This window comes from Antedon mediterranea, chromosome 9 (genome assembly GCF_964355755.1).
Source record: "Antedon mediterranea chromosome 9, ecAntMedi1.1, whole genome shotgun sequence".
Classification (NCBI taxonomy): domain Eukaryota; kingdom Metazoa; phylum Echinodermata; class Crinoidea; order Comatulida; family Antedonidae; genus Antedon; species Antedon mediterranea.
Window position 1 is genome coordinate 3,673,402 of NC_092678.1, and position 19,237 is coordinate 3,692,638.

The 19,237-nt window shown below is 29.0% G+C and overlaps 2 protein-coding genes across 6 annotated transcripts in view; one reads left to right on the forward strand and one right to left on the reverse strand.

Annotated features, from left to right (window-relative positions):
- The window catches only part of LOC140059305 (synapsin-like), a 227,641-nt gene that overhangs the window by 9,336 nt on the left and 199,068 nt on the right, over window positions 1-19,237 (reverse strand). For 3 of the 5 annotated variants that reach the window (XM_072105172.1, XM_072105175.1, XM_072105174.1), the window contains 3 exons: window positions 7,711-7,749; window positions 5,267-5,329; window positions 4,965-5,107 (listed from right to left, as the gene is read on the reverse strand). In XM_072105172.1, the coding sequence (XP_071961273.1) occupies window positions 4,965-5,107; window positions 5,267-5,329; window positions 7,711-7,749 (245 nt within the window). The remainder of the gene's footprint in view (window positions 1-4,964; window positions 5,108-5,266; window positions 5,330-7,710; window positions 7,750-19,237) is intronic. The other 2 variants (XM_072105177.1, XM_072105176.1) reach the window with 1 other exon arrangement.
- LOC140059309 (metalloproteinase inhibitor 2-like) lies at window positions 10,472-13,758 on the forward strand. Its single transcript, XM_072105186.1, has 4 exons — window positions 10,472-10,734; window positions 11,896-12,117; window positions 12,355-12,476; window positions 12,738-13,758. The coding sequence occupies exons 1-4, from the start codon at window positions 10,608-10,610 to the stop codon at window positions 12,957-12,959; spliced, it is 693 nt and encodes a 230-aa protein (XP_071961287.1). The 5' UTR covers window positions 10,472-10,607; the 3' UTR covers window positions 12,960-13,758.

A 19,237-nucleotide genomic window follows, 5' to 3' on the forward strand; every position in this document is an offset into this window, starting at 1 on the left:
ATTTCATTTAATCTAAATATTAATTTGAAAAGCATTTTTAGGGGAAATAGAATTATGTTATAAGGCACCCTCCAAAAAAATTGACCAGAGCGTCGTACATACATCAAATACATATATATATATATAAAGAATACATGATGATTCAATCATATTTAATATATAAGCAATGCAATGGTATAATGGTTTTAGTTTAAATTGATTAAAACATCAAATTTCATAACTTAATTTCAAAAGAATTTAGTAGTAATTAGTATGATATATAGCATTCAAATACAGTACTGCCACATGTCTTTAATGATGTATAATGTGTCTACTGTATGTATAATTTACCAAAGCAAAAAAAAACCGAGCTTCACAACCACTGAATAAAAATCTTAATTTATATCGATACATTAATGTTCTCTGATTGACATTGAATTTGCTGTGACACTTTGATTTTTCTTTTTTTTTAAACGAGAGGCTGTCTACTATGTTAATTAGTAATTGCATTCTCAACCCTAAAGTTGATTGGAAATAGGAAATTCTCTTACAAACCACGTCCATCAAATACACACTTTCTATTAGGAATCGGTAGTTGGTTGATCTATTTAAAGAAATACTGACAAATGATTCAGCAATTTTAAAGTAAAAAACAACGAGTTGTGACTTTCAAAATCCTTCGGGAGTTGGACTCCCATTGCACTGAAATTAATATAGTATATATGACATATGCAATGGCAATAACTGGTCTAGGACACTTTATTAGGATATATCAGCAATACCCGCAAATAAACCCATATTTTTAAAGAAATTACATCCTTTTTTCACAATATCCTAAGCTATACAGATGTTTAAACAAGCAAATATAATTTTTAGTAATTAAACTTCTTATCTTTTCATTTCACTATCCAATTTAATTCATTCATATACAAACATTACTAATTTCAATCAAACAGATTAATTTATACAATTAGTGTAATGTATTAAAAAAAACCATATGTCTGGTTACCGGTTTAATTTCATAGTATATCTATAAGAAGATTAAAATGGTATGGACACATAATTAGACTACCGGATGATACAATACAGGAAATTAAAAGACCAGGAAAACCAAAAAATAACTAAATAAAAAAAATTTAAAATGAAAAAATGTAACAATAACAAACCATCCTGCCCGAAACATAGAAACAAATCATGGAAAGCGTCTGAATGATGAAAAACTATTTACTAAATTGTTTACAGCAAGTCAATGACTACCAAAAGATGGTTATTTTAGAAGAATAAGAATTCTAATTTAAAAAACAAATCGAAAGGGAAATTCTCAAACCGTTCTGTCATTAAAATGAACATAGGATTATTTGGAAATTGAACACAGCAGAAATGTGAAGGGAATCCCCAAAACGGCGTATAAAATGTTATATCCTTCACACACTCTAACATGTGATTCTGCCAAAAGGGGAATCCCCGACATTAGTCAATTTGAGGATGAAGTACAAAGTAATAAACATGATGAGTAATAAAATGAGACTGTACATAACTTGAGGGAAAAAACTCAATGAAAGAAAGGAAAAATCTTGACAATGTGCAAATTTACTGACCTATATCGGTGACGCACACACACACAGGTTGTTTGTGATTTTTACAAATTGCACAAAACCGCAAAACAATTAACCGTGTGATGTATATCGACTAATACACATATTATTTACATGTAATATTGAAAATCAAAGTGGTAGGCTAGACATTTTATCTTTGACAAGAACTCTAACAATTTATTTAAACTAAATACATCTTAGTCATATCTTTTTTCATTCCTTTATAAAATGGACATTATAATATAACTTTTTTTCATGACAATTAATAAAGTAAATTTAAAACTATTAAATAGAACATAAAAGTAATAAAGTATGAGGACAATAACTTTAAAAAGTTCACTATTAAACCCAACTTTTGCACATTTTAAAAATAAATGACCTCTGGTTTAAGAATATATCTGCCTTGATACTTTTACTAATTATACTGTCAACAGTTTCATGTTCACGTTAAACCTGTTAAAACCCTCATTAAACAGTTTGTTCAGCGCCACCCATTTTAGTTTCCTCTTACACATCAAATATCCTCCACAACGAAGGACGAGATTCAAAAATTTATTTAAAAATAGGGGTAATAAGCGTACCCCTTTGCAGCTATCACATACTAAATTGGAGACAGGATTCCTTGCTAGGAAACTCCATGTGGTACAATTTGACCAAAGTAGGCTGGAATTATCCAGTCATGTCGATCCGTTGATAGGAAACGTGGCTACACTGCCACGTCTGTGCCGAGAGAGGAGACATCAATATGAGGGCACTCCCAGGGTCATGCTCAGTGTCATAACTACCTTCTCAACAAACAACAGGAAAAAAGTGCATACAGTATTATAAATTAATTTTGCAACAACAGAAATAAAATGCGATAAAATTGAATTACGAAGATCACAGTAACAGGTGCATCTAACATTTAGAATTTAGAACATTATTCTCACTAAACTTTCCTTTTAAAAGTTTGTATCATAATTTGGTTTTCAGATCACTGAATCACTTGGAGGAAATAAAGAAGGTTTTATCAATGAAACGAATGAAATTATTTGCAAATGTGCTGAATGGTGCAAAGTTGAATACTACTTGAATTTTTGCAAGCATAGCACAGACCTGGGAATTTTGCAAGTGTAATAGAAAAGACCTAGAAATATGGCAGGTACCTGGAACTTGTTCACAAACTATGTATGCATGTCAACGATAAAATAATTAAGGAAATGTATATAATGCTACAAATTAGTGATGATTTATGATTTTAAAGTTTTAAAGTCACACTATTTTGGTGAAAAATTCTTTTTTAGTACAAATACCACTAAAATTAATTTTAAACAAATATTATACATCACTTTCAATAAAACTATTTGCAAGGTTGTACATAATATTTTGAATTATTCTGATAAAAAATAAAAATAAAATATGTACATTTAAAAAATTAAAAATGACACAACTGCCTATATCAATTTGTAACTGACTTATTTTGAAAAGGAAAGCATCTGTAGTCCATTTGCTAATCTAACTATATATAAAGGTTAAGGTTTGGCACACTCTTTATACCCTACTATTCTGTAAGAAAACCAGTTATTTTATTGCTTATTAACGGTATAAAAAAGATGTTTTTTAATTTTAAAATTTTAAAAGAAGTTATCATGGCTATTTTCTGCTTCCTAGAAAATAAATTAATAAACATTTGACTGGCAGGTTATGTCATACAAGTTCATAGCTGCTGTTTTGACATAATGGGCAAAATGTCTAAACCCACAAACCACATCCAGGTACTTTAATAACCTTTGACACACCTTTAACCAAATCAGGCTCACTGGCATTTTATAAATCAAAGTGCTATTTTAGTGGTATTTAGTAGTGATTATAAATTCTGAACTTGATCAATGACATTACCCATCTCCTAATTATATTTGTTTTATGAGTAATTTTCTAAAAAACAAGTAAACAGAAGCTCTTTCTATTTAAATCAAAACAAACATAATTGGCGCCAAGGATTTCTAACGTTGTAAGCGATAAAAAAATTAACAGTTCCTGAGAAATGGTTTGAGAGTGTTTGCTCTCAGCTGATTTTTGTTACGCATAAACTTTCGTTTCTCTTCCGTCAGTACAGGCTTGATCTGATCTGCACTTACGGTAACAATGGTGCTGATGGACACATATACGTGATGAATTGAAAACAGACCTCGTACACTTTCATAAGCTTTTTCGACGCTGTAAAGCCAGCTGTCTAGATTGTTCCCACGACTAAGCTACTGAATGAATAATGTTAAGGAAGAAATCAAAGTTGTAAACAATAAGTATGGCTTGTTGATTTTAGTACTGGCCCAGTGTACTGTTATAGTAAAAATATAGCCTATAACCTATTGCTTTGTATAGGGTATGAAAAAATAACTTTGACAATCATCAGCATGCGACTTATTAATATTTTGCAAATGATGGTAATAAATAATAATAATAACTTTGTTTGCATAACTATGGAAACATCAGTTAGAGCATAGACCTATAAATTAGGTCCATGGTTAGAGAGATAACAAATGCAAAAATTGCCAGAAAAACAATGGTAACTTTTTGGATTAATGACATCATTATCATTTCTAATTAAGTTAAAACGTTATAAATGTATCGATTTGTGATAATCATATTGAGGGCATAATTAACACACAAATCTTAATGTTGCCGGAAGGAAAATACAAAACACACAAAAGCATTATTAGACCTGTTAAAATATTGGAATATTTCATTAAAACAATTTTACGGTCAAAACATCTAGCCTCAGGGAATAATTGTGTTTATGTACGTGAGTCGTTAAGCCTACAAGCTCGGAATTCCGTCTCTCAAGGCAGTTTCATCAAGATAAAACTTTTTATCAAGCTGTGTATAAAACTATTTGTCTATATTTTAACAACTAAGGAATTGTTTTGTGTTGTCTCCGTCTGAATTCCTTTAAAAATCGAGTTTTTAAATGTTTTACATTTAATGCAGTTTCTTGGAAACGGAAGCTGTTCGGCTGGAATGTGAAAACTGTTTAAAAACAATGATTCCTTTTATTTTAAAATGACCAGACATTCTAATATGCTTCTTCAACAGGTGTTACATAATTTAAGCTTAATTAACTTCCGTCCTTATGTCTCCTGAAGTCTTAACAAATAGTGATGTGTTTATGTATTAAATATGATTTTTTTTTATGAAAAACAATATTTTTTCGACAATGCAAAACCAACAATGATGTCCATTATTTACAAACGAACTATATTCAATTTAGTTACTTTACTCCCTCTGTTATTACTAAGCAACATTTTAAAGACTATTTTTGTGTGTAAAAAAACTATCTAAACCAGAATAATATATCTGTATTTCGGTAACTTTTCTCTTTCTTCTAGGTAAAAAAAACAATTATTAACTTACATAAATGCCTTATAATTTGATCCTATCTTCTGGACTCTGATATCATATTTTGAGTCGATGAAAGATTCAGTGGTCGCATAGCAGTTGGTAATCGCAACAACGCTAGCGATGTCTTGAAAATCACTGTGACCTTCGACCCTCACCTAAAAATGATAACGTTTCAATTTTTTAATCTTAAAGTAAATACAATTTAATATAAGGTGTTTTTAAACAAACGTACAGCACAATTTCAACATATTATACTTCATGTGTCTTCATCAGAATTTTAATGGTTCAACAAAAAATAAATGATGTTTGCTTACCTTTCCCATTCCATTGTGAGCATGACCTATCTTGACAACTACAGGAAACTTTGGTTGAGAAAGCTACAATAAAACAAAAGTTATCAATGTATACCAGTTATTGACAACAGGATCAGAGGATTAACAACAATTATTATCTAAGGACTGTAGGAGCAACAGAAATTATGTTTTCAAGATGGAAGCCTATAATTTTGCTTCCATCAAATTGCATTATGGGATATACACATTTATTGTATATATCATAGCATTTGGACTACCTGTTGCAGGTTGCAGTAGCCAATTAAAAGAAATAGTTTAAAAGTTAAAACACAATAAGATGATAATAATGACAATGAAATGTTTAACTAGTCTGTTTTAGTTTTTCAAACTAACTCGCAGTAATCATAAAAAATTAAGCTGCTATAAAGTTTGAATAACTAGATCAAACAAAAGTACAGTGCCTATAAACCTGTGAATAGTGAATTCATATTATTAAGAACAAAATTATCAAAATCAAGTTATATTGTTATTTTTTAAGTTGTGAATATAAGTCTCATTGGAGAATTGTCATTGTTTTTGTAAATTACAACAGAAACGTTTTATTGCTACCACCTGATCTCAAGTTTTTACACTACCAGGGGAGGAAATAAAATTGCGATAAAAAATTAAAACGAAAATTCAGAACATCCTGGCAAACATTTGTTCCTAATACTTAATTTTTTACAATGTTTGATGTTGAATATCATTTCATATTCAACAACGCAATAAAATAATACCAGTTGCGTACATTGATCCCACACAAGATGTAAACTTGGAAATCTTAACAAAATATGTACATAATTAAAAGAATTGTTTAATTAGTATAATCACATTGTTATTTCAACAAGACTAACACTGGGCTAAATAATTAATTTAAAGTGTAAATTAATAGAGTTGTTGTTTTAATTAAGAAATCCGGTTGGTATATATGCAGATAATTAAAGGTTGAAATTTGTGTTTGATTTTTCTCAGCATGAATTAGTTTGAAATGGACTAATTTCAATTTCAGATGTTCAGATGTTGCTGCGAAACACATATGTTCACCAATTGAAAACTTCCTACATATACCAAACATTTTGTGTCCCAGAAAAATAAAAACTTTAGCTAGCTAGTCCCAGTCAACTATAAATGAGTCCCTGGTTGAAAAATAGCAAGGAGGAAAAAACAGTGTGGAAAGGAACTGAATGACACAATGATCTCTTAAGAGCTCATTGCCCTACATTTACCATGAATACGGGACTCAACACTGAATATATATTGAAGATTGAGCATGTTATACAAATTTGATCACCATAGACTAATACATCAAATGAACACCGATAATAACGGAACATTAAGACTATGAATGTGCGCACCAGTTCTTTCTTATTCAACAATTTTTAACATCATGCAAATTTTATCATGCACTATTTGCTAACATACAGTTTAAAATACATTTTTATTTATAATTAAATTATGGATAAATTTTGTTTCGGCTATGTAATTTCAAAATAACTATTCTAAAACTTTTTATTTAGTCATTATTATATTTCACATATTGATATACTATTTGGTCTTATTAATTATTCAAATTTATTCATATCTTAATATTCTTGATTCAAATTTTTTATTCAGAATTTCGTATTATTTATTCAACTTTTTTTCATTAGTTATTAACATTTTTATTAACTTTTCTTTCATACACTTGATACAACACATTAAACAGACAAGGAGAATTGATACAATAGGGAAGTGAGAACAGTATTTTACATGTATTTGTATGAATATGCAAATCACTACTCAATATATGCAAATATTTAAATGAACACTGTGAATATATTGTAATTTATAATGTTTTGTTTATTTTGTAATAATGTTTTGACATACTATTTATGTTGCATGATTTGAAATGTTTCTGCAAAAATACAAACACAATGGTTAGTGACATTTACACAAACATTATTCATAAACATTTGAATTCAATAACTGAATTCCACAAACTGCAGTGGTGGAGAATGTACATTTGCTTTTATTGTAATACGAGCCGAATCATATACAACATTTAAGGACGGAGAAATTGAACAAGTGAGTGGGTTGAAGTTTTGGAATGAGAAAGGGAGAGGAGGACGGATAGAGTGTAGCTTGCATTTTGTTTGACTTGCATTCAGAAGTTCAAATATCAACTGTATTATTAAAATTAAAAATCTATTAATAACTATAAATTAAATACAACAAAAGCTGTATATAAACCAATAAATGATTTCAAAATATCTACCAAATACTTTCTTTCAATTTTTGTTTTCTTTGCAGTTTACGATGTTAAGAATTTTGCAAAGTTTAAACTAAAAATTAAATATTTTAGTACTCATTTGAATGCAAGTCTTCAGGGTTTTTTTTAGCTAGGTGTACGCCTAATCGTGCATATTCATGAGCATGCAAATTATCACCTGCATTAGATGAGCCCGAAATTGCCCAGATCGTAGGGTCTAGATATGTAAAGAAATGTGGAAAAACAAAGAAAAAGATATAAGCAAAAGCAATACTTGTAAAATTAGGTGGCTTATTTCAATATAAATAATGACATTAACAAAAATTTACATTAAAATTATTAAAAATCATTTGCCAAAGCAGCCATTATTCCAATTGAAACTTGCAGATTGTTTTCGAGCAGAATGAATGCAATTTTTATTTAAAATAGTACAAATCTGGAAAAATAGCTATTCTACCCTATTACCAAGTTATATAACACATCAGTAATTATTTTTACAGATTTCAAATGCATAATATGCAGATTTCAAATGCTTAATATGCAGATTTCAATGCATGCTTAAACAAATACCTTTGAAAAGGATATATATATATTAAGAGGATATCAATTTGCAAGGGTTTATTTCTATTATTTCTATTTAAGGTTAAAGTTGAGCTATAATAAAATGAAGTATGCATGACAATATATTAGATCACACATTAATAATCATAATTATGCATATTAAAGTGAAATTGACATAAAGAACAAATTTATACACATTCAAAATTGTTAAAAACAATTATGAATTAAATGCATAATAAAGGTATTAAAATGTTATTATGAATGAATTAATAGTACAATAATAATATAAAATTCATAATGGTAATGAATATGTTTTAAAAGAATGTAATTTTTGTGCATTAATTGGTAACTATATAAAGTACATTATGTTGTTGTTTGTGATGTTTGATGTTTTATAAAGATTAATATAAATTATTGATAATAAATAACACGAACAGCACATTATACTAGTCATTGGCTCATTATATTCAAGGTAACCATTTATGTTAGCAGCATAAATAAATCTTGTTAAAAGTTTAACCCATCTCTGACAGTGTTAAATGCCAGTAAACAAACCCATGCATTCTAAACCTATGGTGGTTGTACTGACCAGGGGTTGAACTAGGACCCTGTGGTTGACAAGCAAGCATGTTAACACATTCTGCAGTGCCACAAAAGCTTATAAATGTAGGCCAAGCACAATATTTCAACAGTATACAAAAAAAACCAAATAGTGAGAATAAAAATATTACTAAATATGTTTAATGTGATTTGATGATTTAATATTCAAATTTAGCAATAAAAAATTCCATTAACATGAAACCTATGACCTCCACCTGGGAGCGATGCAAGTTTTAAAAACAAACTGTATGATGTCTTAGTCATGGACTCACAACATCACGGTTAATTTTTGTTTGATAGACATGTCTTCAGGGATTAATTTGTTAGGAAAACATATACGCCTTTTTTACGCTGTTCTAACATCATGGGGTAGAGATAAATTTAACAGAATTCTACAAAATAGATTCAGAGGTATTTTGTGACAAATTTACAACAACGCAATAATTGTTATATCATATATTTCATTTAATAAAAATTTCGAAGAAAATATGATGCTTTTACGCTGCTCTAACCAAACATCATAGGGTACAAATTAACAGATTTCTACAAATTCAGGTATTTTGAGGTCAAGTTTCAACAACGCAATAAACGTTGTATCATTTATATTCCATTTCAAAAAATAAAAACGAATTCAATTAAAATATTACACCATTATGCAGTTCTAGCACCATGGGGTTGAGATAAATTTAAAAAAATGTCTTGCAATATAAATCTTAGCAGGTATTTTGTAATAAATATGTCTTAAAGTAAAAACAAAAATAAACACTATAGCTATGAAAGGAACACATATAAAAGATGTTTTTTGAAGATAAGAGGTCGTACTTCCTTTGCAACAAACTAAAAATTGTCTAAAATTAACTAACAATGCAATTAATTTCTTAACAAAGACACTAAAAACTGATGCTTATATTTAATAGTGTCTATCATCAATAAATTAATATAATAACAAATAATTGGTCTTTTGTAAACTAATTTTGTTGCATTATCATATTATTAACAAAAGAAACTATCAAAATATTAAATAAAGTCACTTTCCAATAAATCTAGATATTTGTCCCATTAAAAAATCTTCTTCCGCATTTTATAGGTGGAAATGTTTTGTGATAACTATACCAATTTTTGTCCTGTACAACAAATGTTGTTTGGATATTTTTTTTTATCTTTGGAGACATTTAGGGTGTGACAATGTGGTGTAACTTAGATGGCAGGAAACCCTGCTTGCTGAATAAACAAGGGCTATTTCTACCGAAACAGAATCACGTAAGACATTCCATTTAATAAACTTCACCCTCTGGTATAACACATTTTTTTTTTAATTACTCCAGGTAAAAATAATATAAATATTAGATATTAAAAATGTATAATATATAAGTATCATATAAACATTGTGTTAATAGCAAATATGCTAACTTTAATAAACTTCTCAAAAAGTCTTCAATTAATCACCATATCGTATCAATAAAAAAAAAAAAAAAAATCAATTTAAAATCCTAAAAGAATAAATTAATAAAAAATAATGTAAACTAAACTAATGTTAATAATTATTATTATAAATAAATATATGTATAAAAGCTTTTTTATTTTGTTTGTTAATACTTAATAAAAATAAATATAACAATATAGCATTTGACCATAAATGACCCCTGTAAAAAATCTAACATGCCAATCACTTCTACAAATGAAATAATTCAGGGGCGTAAACAAAAATAAAATATACTACCAATTTATACCAACTTCCTATCAATTTCTCACTACAATAAGATCTTACCCGAGGGAGGATGTTCACATATTGTAACAGCAACGTGCAAACTTCATAAGTGTTAGAAGCTCAAGAAAAGCAACAACTTCAAATTGGCTGACTACGTGAACACAGGTGCCTCTTTGCAAAGATTTGTTATCGGATAAACATAGAAAATGGATGGATTGATGATATTAAGATTAAGTTTTCTTCTTGTTGTTCTTTATCTTGGAGGTAATTTAGGAGAGAGCTGTAATTGCTCGCCGATGCACCCGCAACAGCAATTTTGTGATGCAGATTTCGGTAAGAATAATTTATTTTGTTAATTCATTTTTTAAAAGAAAAATGGTAGTCAATCTATAAATTGAAATGAACGAATAGAATAAATAACAAAGAATGTATTTAGAAGAAAAAAAACTTGGTAAAGAATTTAGCATTTTAAGATGTTTGTACAGTATTTAACAAACCTTTTCTTAGTTTAAAAACAAATATTTAAATGTTATGTTTTTCTCATAAGTACACTGGATTAATAAAGCTTGTATATTACAAAAACATGGTTTACTTTCCATTTTAATTAATCTTAAAACTTTATACTATATCATTACTGTTTTTGGCACGCCCCGAAGTAATCAGCTGTTTAACCAAATATATATCCGTGATGCTATTTGTCTAAAAACTTTCAATGATATAAGATATATAAAGAAAAAACTGTTAATTTATGTACAGCACTAATCTGATCGTGCACTTTGACTGGTACAAACAGCAATAACTTATTTGAAAACTTAAATGCTAATGTTGCATCTTTAGTATTTGATAATAATTGTTAATCTTTTTGCCTTAAAAACTGAATTTTTCTATGAATTTGAATAACCATCAGCAATATTAACAATTGCAAACATTTATTTATTTATAGGTCTATTGACAATGCAATAACTTCATATAAATATTTCAGTAAATATGTTCATTCATTGACAATAAAAATATCAATAAACATACAAAACGCATAATATTTACGTTTCAAGAGAAGCTTGACACGGGAAATGAATCTACGATATTCACTCTTCCTAGGGATTAGCCGTGACCTTAAAAATTAAAATAGTATTCAACGTAAACGTAAACAAACAATAGTAAATAAAAAGATGAAAATAATATGTATACTACTTTACATACTGTACACCTGTATTTTTGAAATAAATATTTAAATCCTGTTACTTATAATTAACTACGATTTTATTTTATTTCTATGACTGTTTTTTAAGTATTTTTATTTATTTCATCAGTATAATTTTATTTTATTAACCATAATTTATGAAGTTTTTCCAAAACAAAAGTACTGATATCAAGGGTCCTCATTAATATCCTATTATTGATTCAACCTCATCAAAATAAATGTGTGCAACATTTTCTTTCTGAGAAACATAGACATGTAGAAAATGATGTTAAAATATATTTTTTTTATTCTAGTTATTCGAGGACGCGTTGTTGCCAAGAAGGACAGTTTTCTACCACTAAACAATCAACTGGACAGCGGGGATAGTTATATAGATTATAACGTGACAGTAGAGAGGATCTTTAAGGGACACCAGAATATTAAGATACAGACGAATATTGCTATAACAACTGCCAAGGAAGATGGCCGTTGTGGTGTTAATGATCTCAATGTGCGAGATACGTACCTGTTTGCAGGTATGGATAGAATCTCATTCTCTTGCACTCTTCATAATAGGCCTACATGATACATGAATAGGTATACAGTATAACCTCAAATGGGACACTCATATGGCACAACAAATCAATATATAATAATCATCTTCTCATACAAACATGCACAATGATTTGATTGGTTTATGTTTAAATTTTTGTGTCCAGCATTTTTTCAGTATCAAAATAATAATCAAGTTTTAATCAATATTTCGTTTTAAGGTAAGGGAAAACGGATGTTTGAGATAAAGAATTGCGACTGGGTTATTGGGTACAAGAAACTATCAAGAAAACAAAGACAAGGTGTTCGACATATGTATAAGCAATATTGCAACTCTTGCAAAGTAAGTTAACAATTAGTAAGATCTGTATTATTTCTAAAAAAATATTTAAAAGAGATTTGGAAAAGGAAGATAGGAAATTTGGAGAGACACGCCCTTTGCCGATAGTTGTCTTTGACAGCTTTTGTCTCCCCCTTTTTATGTTTCAATTATTTTCAATAATGAACTTGTCGGGAATATAATTTTAGAAATTATGGAAAGCTATGTAATCTTTTAAACATTTTACTATCATACATGAAACTAATTCATTTATTTTGTTCGCAGATTAGCCCATGTTATGACGAAGAATCATGTAACCAGGATGACTCGAATACGTGTATGTGGGACCTATCAAGCATGATGTACGGTGATCTTGACTGTGAAAGTATCTACTCGCGTTGTCTTCGTACTGCTGAAGGAACATGCAAATGGTTGCGATCAAAGGAGGTTCGCAGCTGCTTCGAAGGACGAAAACATGCACGATTATCTCGTTTGATAAACCCATAGTCACATTTTATATATGAGTGTTGTGGCTGGCTGGAAAAAAAAAGCTTATCAAAGACCAACAATTGGAAAAATGTTCTTCATAAAATAGGTATAATGGACGAGATGCTGACGGGAATGTATGTGAAGCAGATTATGTACAATCCAAAATACAAACGTTGATAATTTTTACAACATTTGAACTGAAATAATTTGAAAAAAAAAGTATTATTTTATGATTATCATTGCAAACTAATTATTTGATGTCATAAAAATATCAATGTTGATAAAAACAAATTCTAATGTTATCACTGCCCAAAAAAAAATATTATAAAACATTTTAGTAAAAACATTTCCCAATTATCTTAAAACTGTTGATCAGTCAAATTTATCGAAAATTGTAAATATAGTTTTCATTTAGTTTACCTGCTTTTAGCCTTTCTTGTTTTATTGTTGTTTTTGGAAGTTAGGCTTTTAAAAGTGCAATCTAATATTTAGTTTATCAATAATTCTAAATTAAAATTTTTTGTTTACTTATGAATTGATTTAGCTATGTCTGACAGAATGGTAGTACAGTGAGGTGTATACGCAGTACCTCCAGCTAAGTCTAACACTACTTTTAGTACTTTACTTATGTTATATTTTTTTTATTTCACGATTGGAAAAGCCAATATTAGGTTTTACCTGAACATTCCTTTAATACAATTAGTTTACTTTTTAATTTTTATAAGTATGTTCAAAGTTATAAAATTAAACTATGCAAAACTCTTCTTGTAAAATATGTAAATAGATTTTTTTGCTTTTGACATGTGTGAAATAAAGATGGTAGATAACTTAGTTTTGTTTTTAATTTTCTCATACAATTCCTTATTTTGGACTATATCGGAAAATTCATTGATGGAATAACCTGAAAACGACAACTGATAGAAAATAGAAGATATGTTGCAGTTGGATCTAAGATGGACTAAGAAAATTCACCGACACAATATCGTGGATTGAGCAAAACTAAATACAAAGACCTAAATTATGGGCAGGGTTAAAAAAAATGTCTTCTACAGTAATTCTCCATAAAGCTAGTTTCTTGATGAACTACTTTAAAAACATGCTATAAGTTGTAAAAAACGTCCGACCTTCGATAAAAAAAGTGGGTGGATTTTATGGATTTTTTTGTTATTTGCCCACCTGTTTTAGCTGAGGACAGGCCATCTCTTTACCCATATCCTGTAGTTGGGATACTTAATTAGACACAGGAATTCCAAATCAACCCCTCGATCCATTCATTTTTAAGCACCATATAGCTACAGCACAAGGTTATTCATATGTCATGTATTATAAATAAAATAAAAATTAAAGATAATAACAATTAATATTAAGTAAAACAGCCATAAAAATTCATATTAATAATTTTAAAGTTTTACAAATTTATGAATATTACGATCATTACCAAAAATTAATTATATTATGTTGAATAATCCGTTTCACCAAAAGAGTTTCAAAGATTTATAATCAAATTTTGACAAATTTATTAATTTGGCGATGTTCCAAATAGCTCTTTACCCTGGAAGCCTAATCCTAATTCACCCTTCCTCTGTTTGTATAGTGCCTGTCTCGTGGACAAAGCTTTCTTCGTATTTCTCAAAGGAAATACACAATCAAAATCTACTTTAATTTGTGACATATATCCTTTTTGATACAAACTTCACTTCCCTTGGTCATTTGTGCTGATGATAATAATTAGATTCATACTGGCTTAGATTTTTAGGCTGATAAAGTAAATTTGTCAAAATTTGCTTCTTTCTACTATCTACAAAATAATTATGGAATGTCTTCATCAAAAAGGAAAAATATTGTGACCCGATAATAATATTCTGGATTTATATAGCGCCTAATGTTGTGAAACCTCTAAGCGCTGAACATTATTACCCCAGTCATTTTTTCTTGATCAAACACCTATGGAAACATACTCCCATAATGCAGCTAGTAATCAGCGCAAAGTTGTGTCTTGATCTAACCAGGTTCCCATTTATACACCTGGGTGGAGAGAGGCATACCTAAGTAAAGTATTTTGCCTAAGGATACAAGCAATGCAGCGACAGTTGGATTCAAACATCAATCTTACATTTTCACTAGTTTTAAAGTAATATTTGCATTTTCAGAATCAAGTTCCCAGGTTGAAGGGATTTTGAAAAGTGATAAATACTAAATTATTCTTTCATTTAAAATCATAATCAGATTTTTGCAAAAGATTAATCTAAAAATATCTAAGACAAACATTTTTTTTTAAATTGAGGAAACGGTAACTTGCCATTTAGGCATTACCCTCAGGAAGTCTGGCTCCAGAATCTACTCAATAATAATCTTAAGATACGATATTTCACTCAAATCATTTTTTTTTAAAGAATTATTATATCAACTATGAAATCAGTAGAAAAAAGTAACGAATTAACAATAATTATGAACTTATAACATTAAGACAACTTTTACCAATAAAGAGATTTTTAAAAAATAACAAAATAAATTAATTTCATGATTTATACACACTACATGATTTTGGGATTATATAATGAATTTCATAATCTATACATACGAGTACATGTTTCTAAGTTTCTTATATAAAGTATAGATTAAAATAGCTTCCATGCATCATATTTGATGGACCATTGGTAGGATAAATTAATAAAACTACAGAGATTATTAAACGCTTAATAAAGTGTCTAGTTAGCATATGCATGTAGATACATATTATGGTGGTATATAGTTATTGGGGACTTAAATAAGGAAATGTACAGCTTAAAATAAACAAGATTGTACAGCCATTTCCCTTTAACCTTTGCCCTACTTTTTAATTTTAAATATTAAGTACTTTCTGTCATTATAAATTATTGTATTTAAAAAAAAATATCAAAACAATTTTAGATAAATTAATTTTATAGTAAAAGCTAATTTACTTATAAAAGTCTGTCTGTAAATTAGTTTAATTTCGTGTAGATGGGAAAAAATGTATTTTGCGAATAAAGATTATAATGTTAATATAAACTTATTTCTAAAATATTATTTAAATCACTAAACGTTTTATTTCAAAATTAATAAAAAATCTAAATTTGTATTGTTTTGGTAATATAGCCAACCACTATTCAGGGGACAGTTTGATTATGGAGGTTTTACTATCTCCATGCTTTGATGTGTCCCAAAGATGGTTCTACTGTAGGGGCAATACTGAATTAAATACTTTATTTTAAGCTTAGTAAAATGAATGTGATGGTCCGTGTATGGTAAGATATACATTCCTAAACTGCCCTATATAAACGCAATAAGACATAAATTACATCATGTGGTCGATTTAATAAATTGTGTGGTTTCTCACTTTTATAAATTTCCGAGTAGAAGAGGATATCCACATGTCTCTCAACATCATCTAATAAGACACCCAAACCATGTACAGATTCACTACTCATTAGCTACACCTACAAAATATTGTCAGAATACTTTCTTTAAACACTTTAATTTATTGTAGTAATTGAATGGTTTTGACAAAACTTTCACACTTTATTTGATGAACATATTAGTGATATCTTTGCAATAACTGATGCTGAAAATAGCATGCATGAACGTTAGTTGATCCTACGGGTCGGAACTAATAACCAGTTTCCAAAACATAACTATGAAAGTAAAAAAGTTTTTAACAATGAAAACATTCGGCTTTCATTTTCAAAATATTATGTAATATGGTGAAAACATTACACTAAATGGAAAACAAAATTATTAGACTGATGAATCATGAACGTATCTATTATTGTATTGGTAACAATAGCATAGTAGAATGTAAATGAAACGTAAAACAGCTGAAAGTGTCTCTAAATGACAGATATTGACATGAGCGATGACAGATCCAACTAATTTCAGACATAAGGATAATTTTTGAAGAAAGAAATATGGAGATTTTCCACTTAAAATGAATACTGTTGTCTGCGTAAACCAGTATCAGGTAACACAATGCATCGTAGCTCAGATCTATGATCTGCATGTGCTATAAAGGATTCAGAGGTCTATAGGTGGTACCTAAATTAATTTATATAAAAAAAACTATTTCATTTCATTTCATTTCTTTATTCGACAACAAGCGCTCAAGGGGTTGCAACAGCAACAGAGCGCCATAACACATTTGTGTCCGCAACCCCTGTAACATACAACTTAATACAAGTTAAAAATGAATATAAAATATACAGAATATATAAAAAATTTAATTAATTTGTATTACTGTGTTACACAATTTAAAATACACCTATACAATTAAAATAAATTTAGCGTTTATCAAGCAGATATTTTTCAAAGGAAGAGTAACTGCTTGATCTTTGATTATGGAGAGTAGTGATGACCATATAACAGGAAAATTGTTGATAGAAGAATATTTTAAAGTATCGGTACGTGCAAAAGGGTGGACAAATGTGAGTAATTCAGGATGGCGTTGATTGATATGGATATTATTATTTACAGTACTACAAAAAGTTACATTATAAAAACAACGAAATATAAAGGAAATTAAAATCATTTAAAAACGTCTAGTATCACGTAAGGATAACCAACCCAAAGTTATTAAACGTTCATCGTATGATATATGATTACTGGAGAATCTAAATCTCCTAAATATTTTCTTACTTCTAACTTCTTTTGATTCTTTGATTTTGACAAATAAGTAAGCATAGAATATTCCAAATATATATACACGATGAAACAAATTTACATAATGCAAATCACAATTTACATACCGATTTAATTTATTTCTAAATAATCGTACAAACATAGTATTTCTGTTATTTCTAATTTCTGTCAAAATCCACATGTATACATAACTGACAGCTCTCGAATATGAAGTTGTTATCGTTTTTTATTTTTTCGGTCCCTGGAAACTATCTTCATGATTTAACGTTAACTCCGTTGCGACCTTGTTTCACATCCTATTGTCAATAGTAATTGATGGATCACTTATCAAACTGCGCTTCTTTTGGCAGGAACCCAGAATTTTGGCGTCCAGCCAGTGGTGCATAAAATCTAAAAATTTGTAAATCTGCAACCACAAATGCATAAATTGATTGTATACGCATTAACTGTACTGACTTCTTTAAACGCCGCCGAATTTAATCAAAATTATTTGAAGTTTTGAATGGGGGGCCAATACACAAGAAATGAAACAAGGGGTTGAAATGCACATGCATCAGTACAAGTCAGTACGACTTTAAATTGGTAGCTAAAATTACACGAAATAGCTTCCAAAATACGCTATACTATATTCAATTAACATCGAGAAACTATGATCATAAACATTTATTAGAGCTTATCCTTGATGTCTCATTCTGAAAAATACCATTCACCTAACTCTTCTTTTGAATTTACCATTCAATCATACACATGCACTTTATTCTTAATTTCCCTTTGCAACCCAAGGAGCTTCAAAAGAATGAGCATAGCCTTGTAAGCTATAAACAAGTACGAATACTTCCTTCTACTCCCCGAAAGTGACCTTGGCTCTCACCCTTCCTCCTAATGGGGGCTAAGCTAATTGAACATCCCCCTTCCTAAAACTTAACCTTGACAAACTAGCAATTAACACTAAATATCAGTCGCTGTAATCAAAATAAAAGTTTACTCATGTAAACAAATTGGCTAAGATTAAAACACAATCAATTACGCACCTGTGAAAGACAATCATTGTCTTCAGTAATAATTAGAAAAATTGCAACTGTAGGCAGAATACAAAGAACAAGTGATTAACAAGTTGAAGCAAATAAAAAATTAATCGAGTAAAATGCTAATCTTAATGCAGTGTTGCCTCATAACACTATACAGTACAATTTTTAGGTGATCATTTAGAATAAAATGATCACCTATTGTTATTGTATGAAATCTTTATTATTATTTTTCTTTTTTTTTTTCTTTTTATTGTTTCTGTACACTATTTTGTGTAACAATTATCTCAAAAAGTTTAATGTCAATGATTACCAAAATTTCAGAATATCTTTCAAATAATATAACTTAATCCTAATGAGCTTTCCAGCGTGATCACTCATCCGTGACGTCATTTATACGCCATTTTGTGAAATCACATTATCAATCATATCTCCGTAATTCATTATGACATATTTAGGTTTTGATCAATTTAGAGCATGAATTAGGCGATTTGCGCGTTTCAAAAAATTACTGCGCAAAAATGCGTTTTTGTGCGCACAATTCTTAAAATGCGTACAATTCTTAAAATGCGTAAAAAATAAAATTTGATGTGATTTATACATCAAATTTATACATTC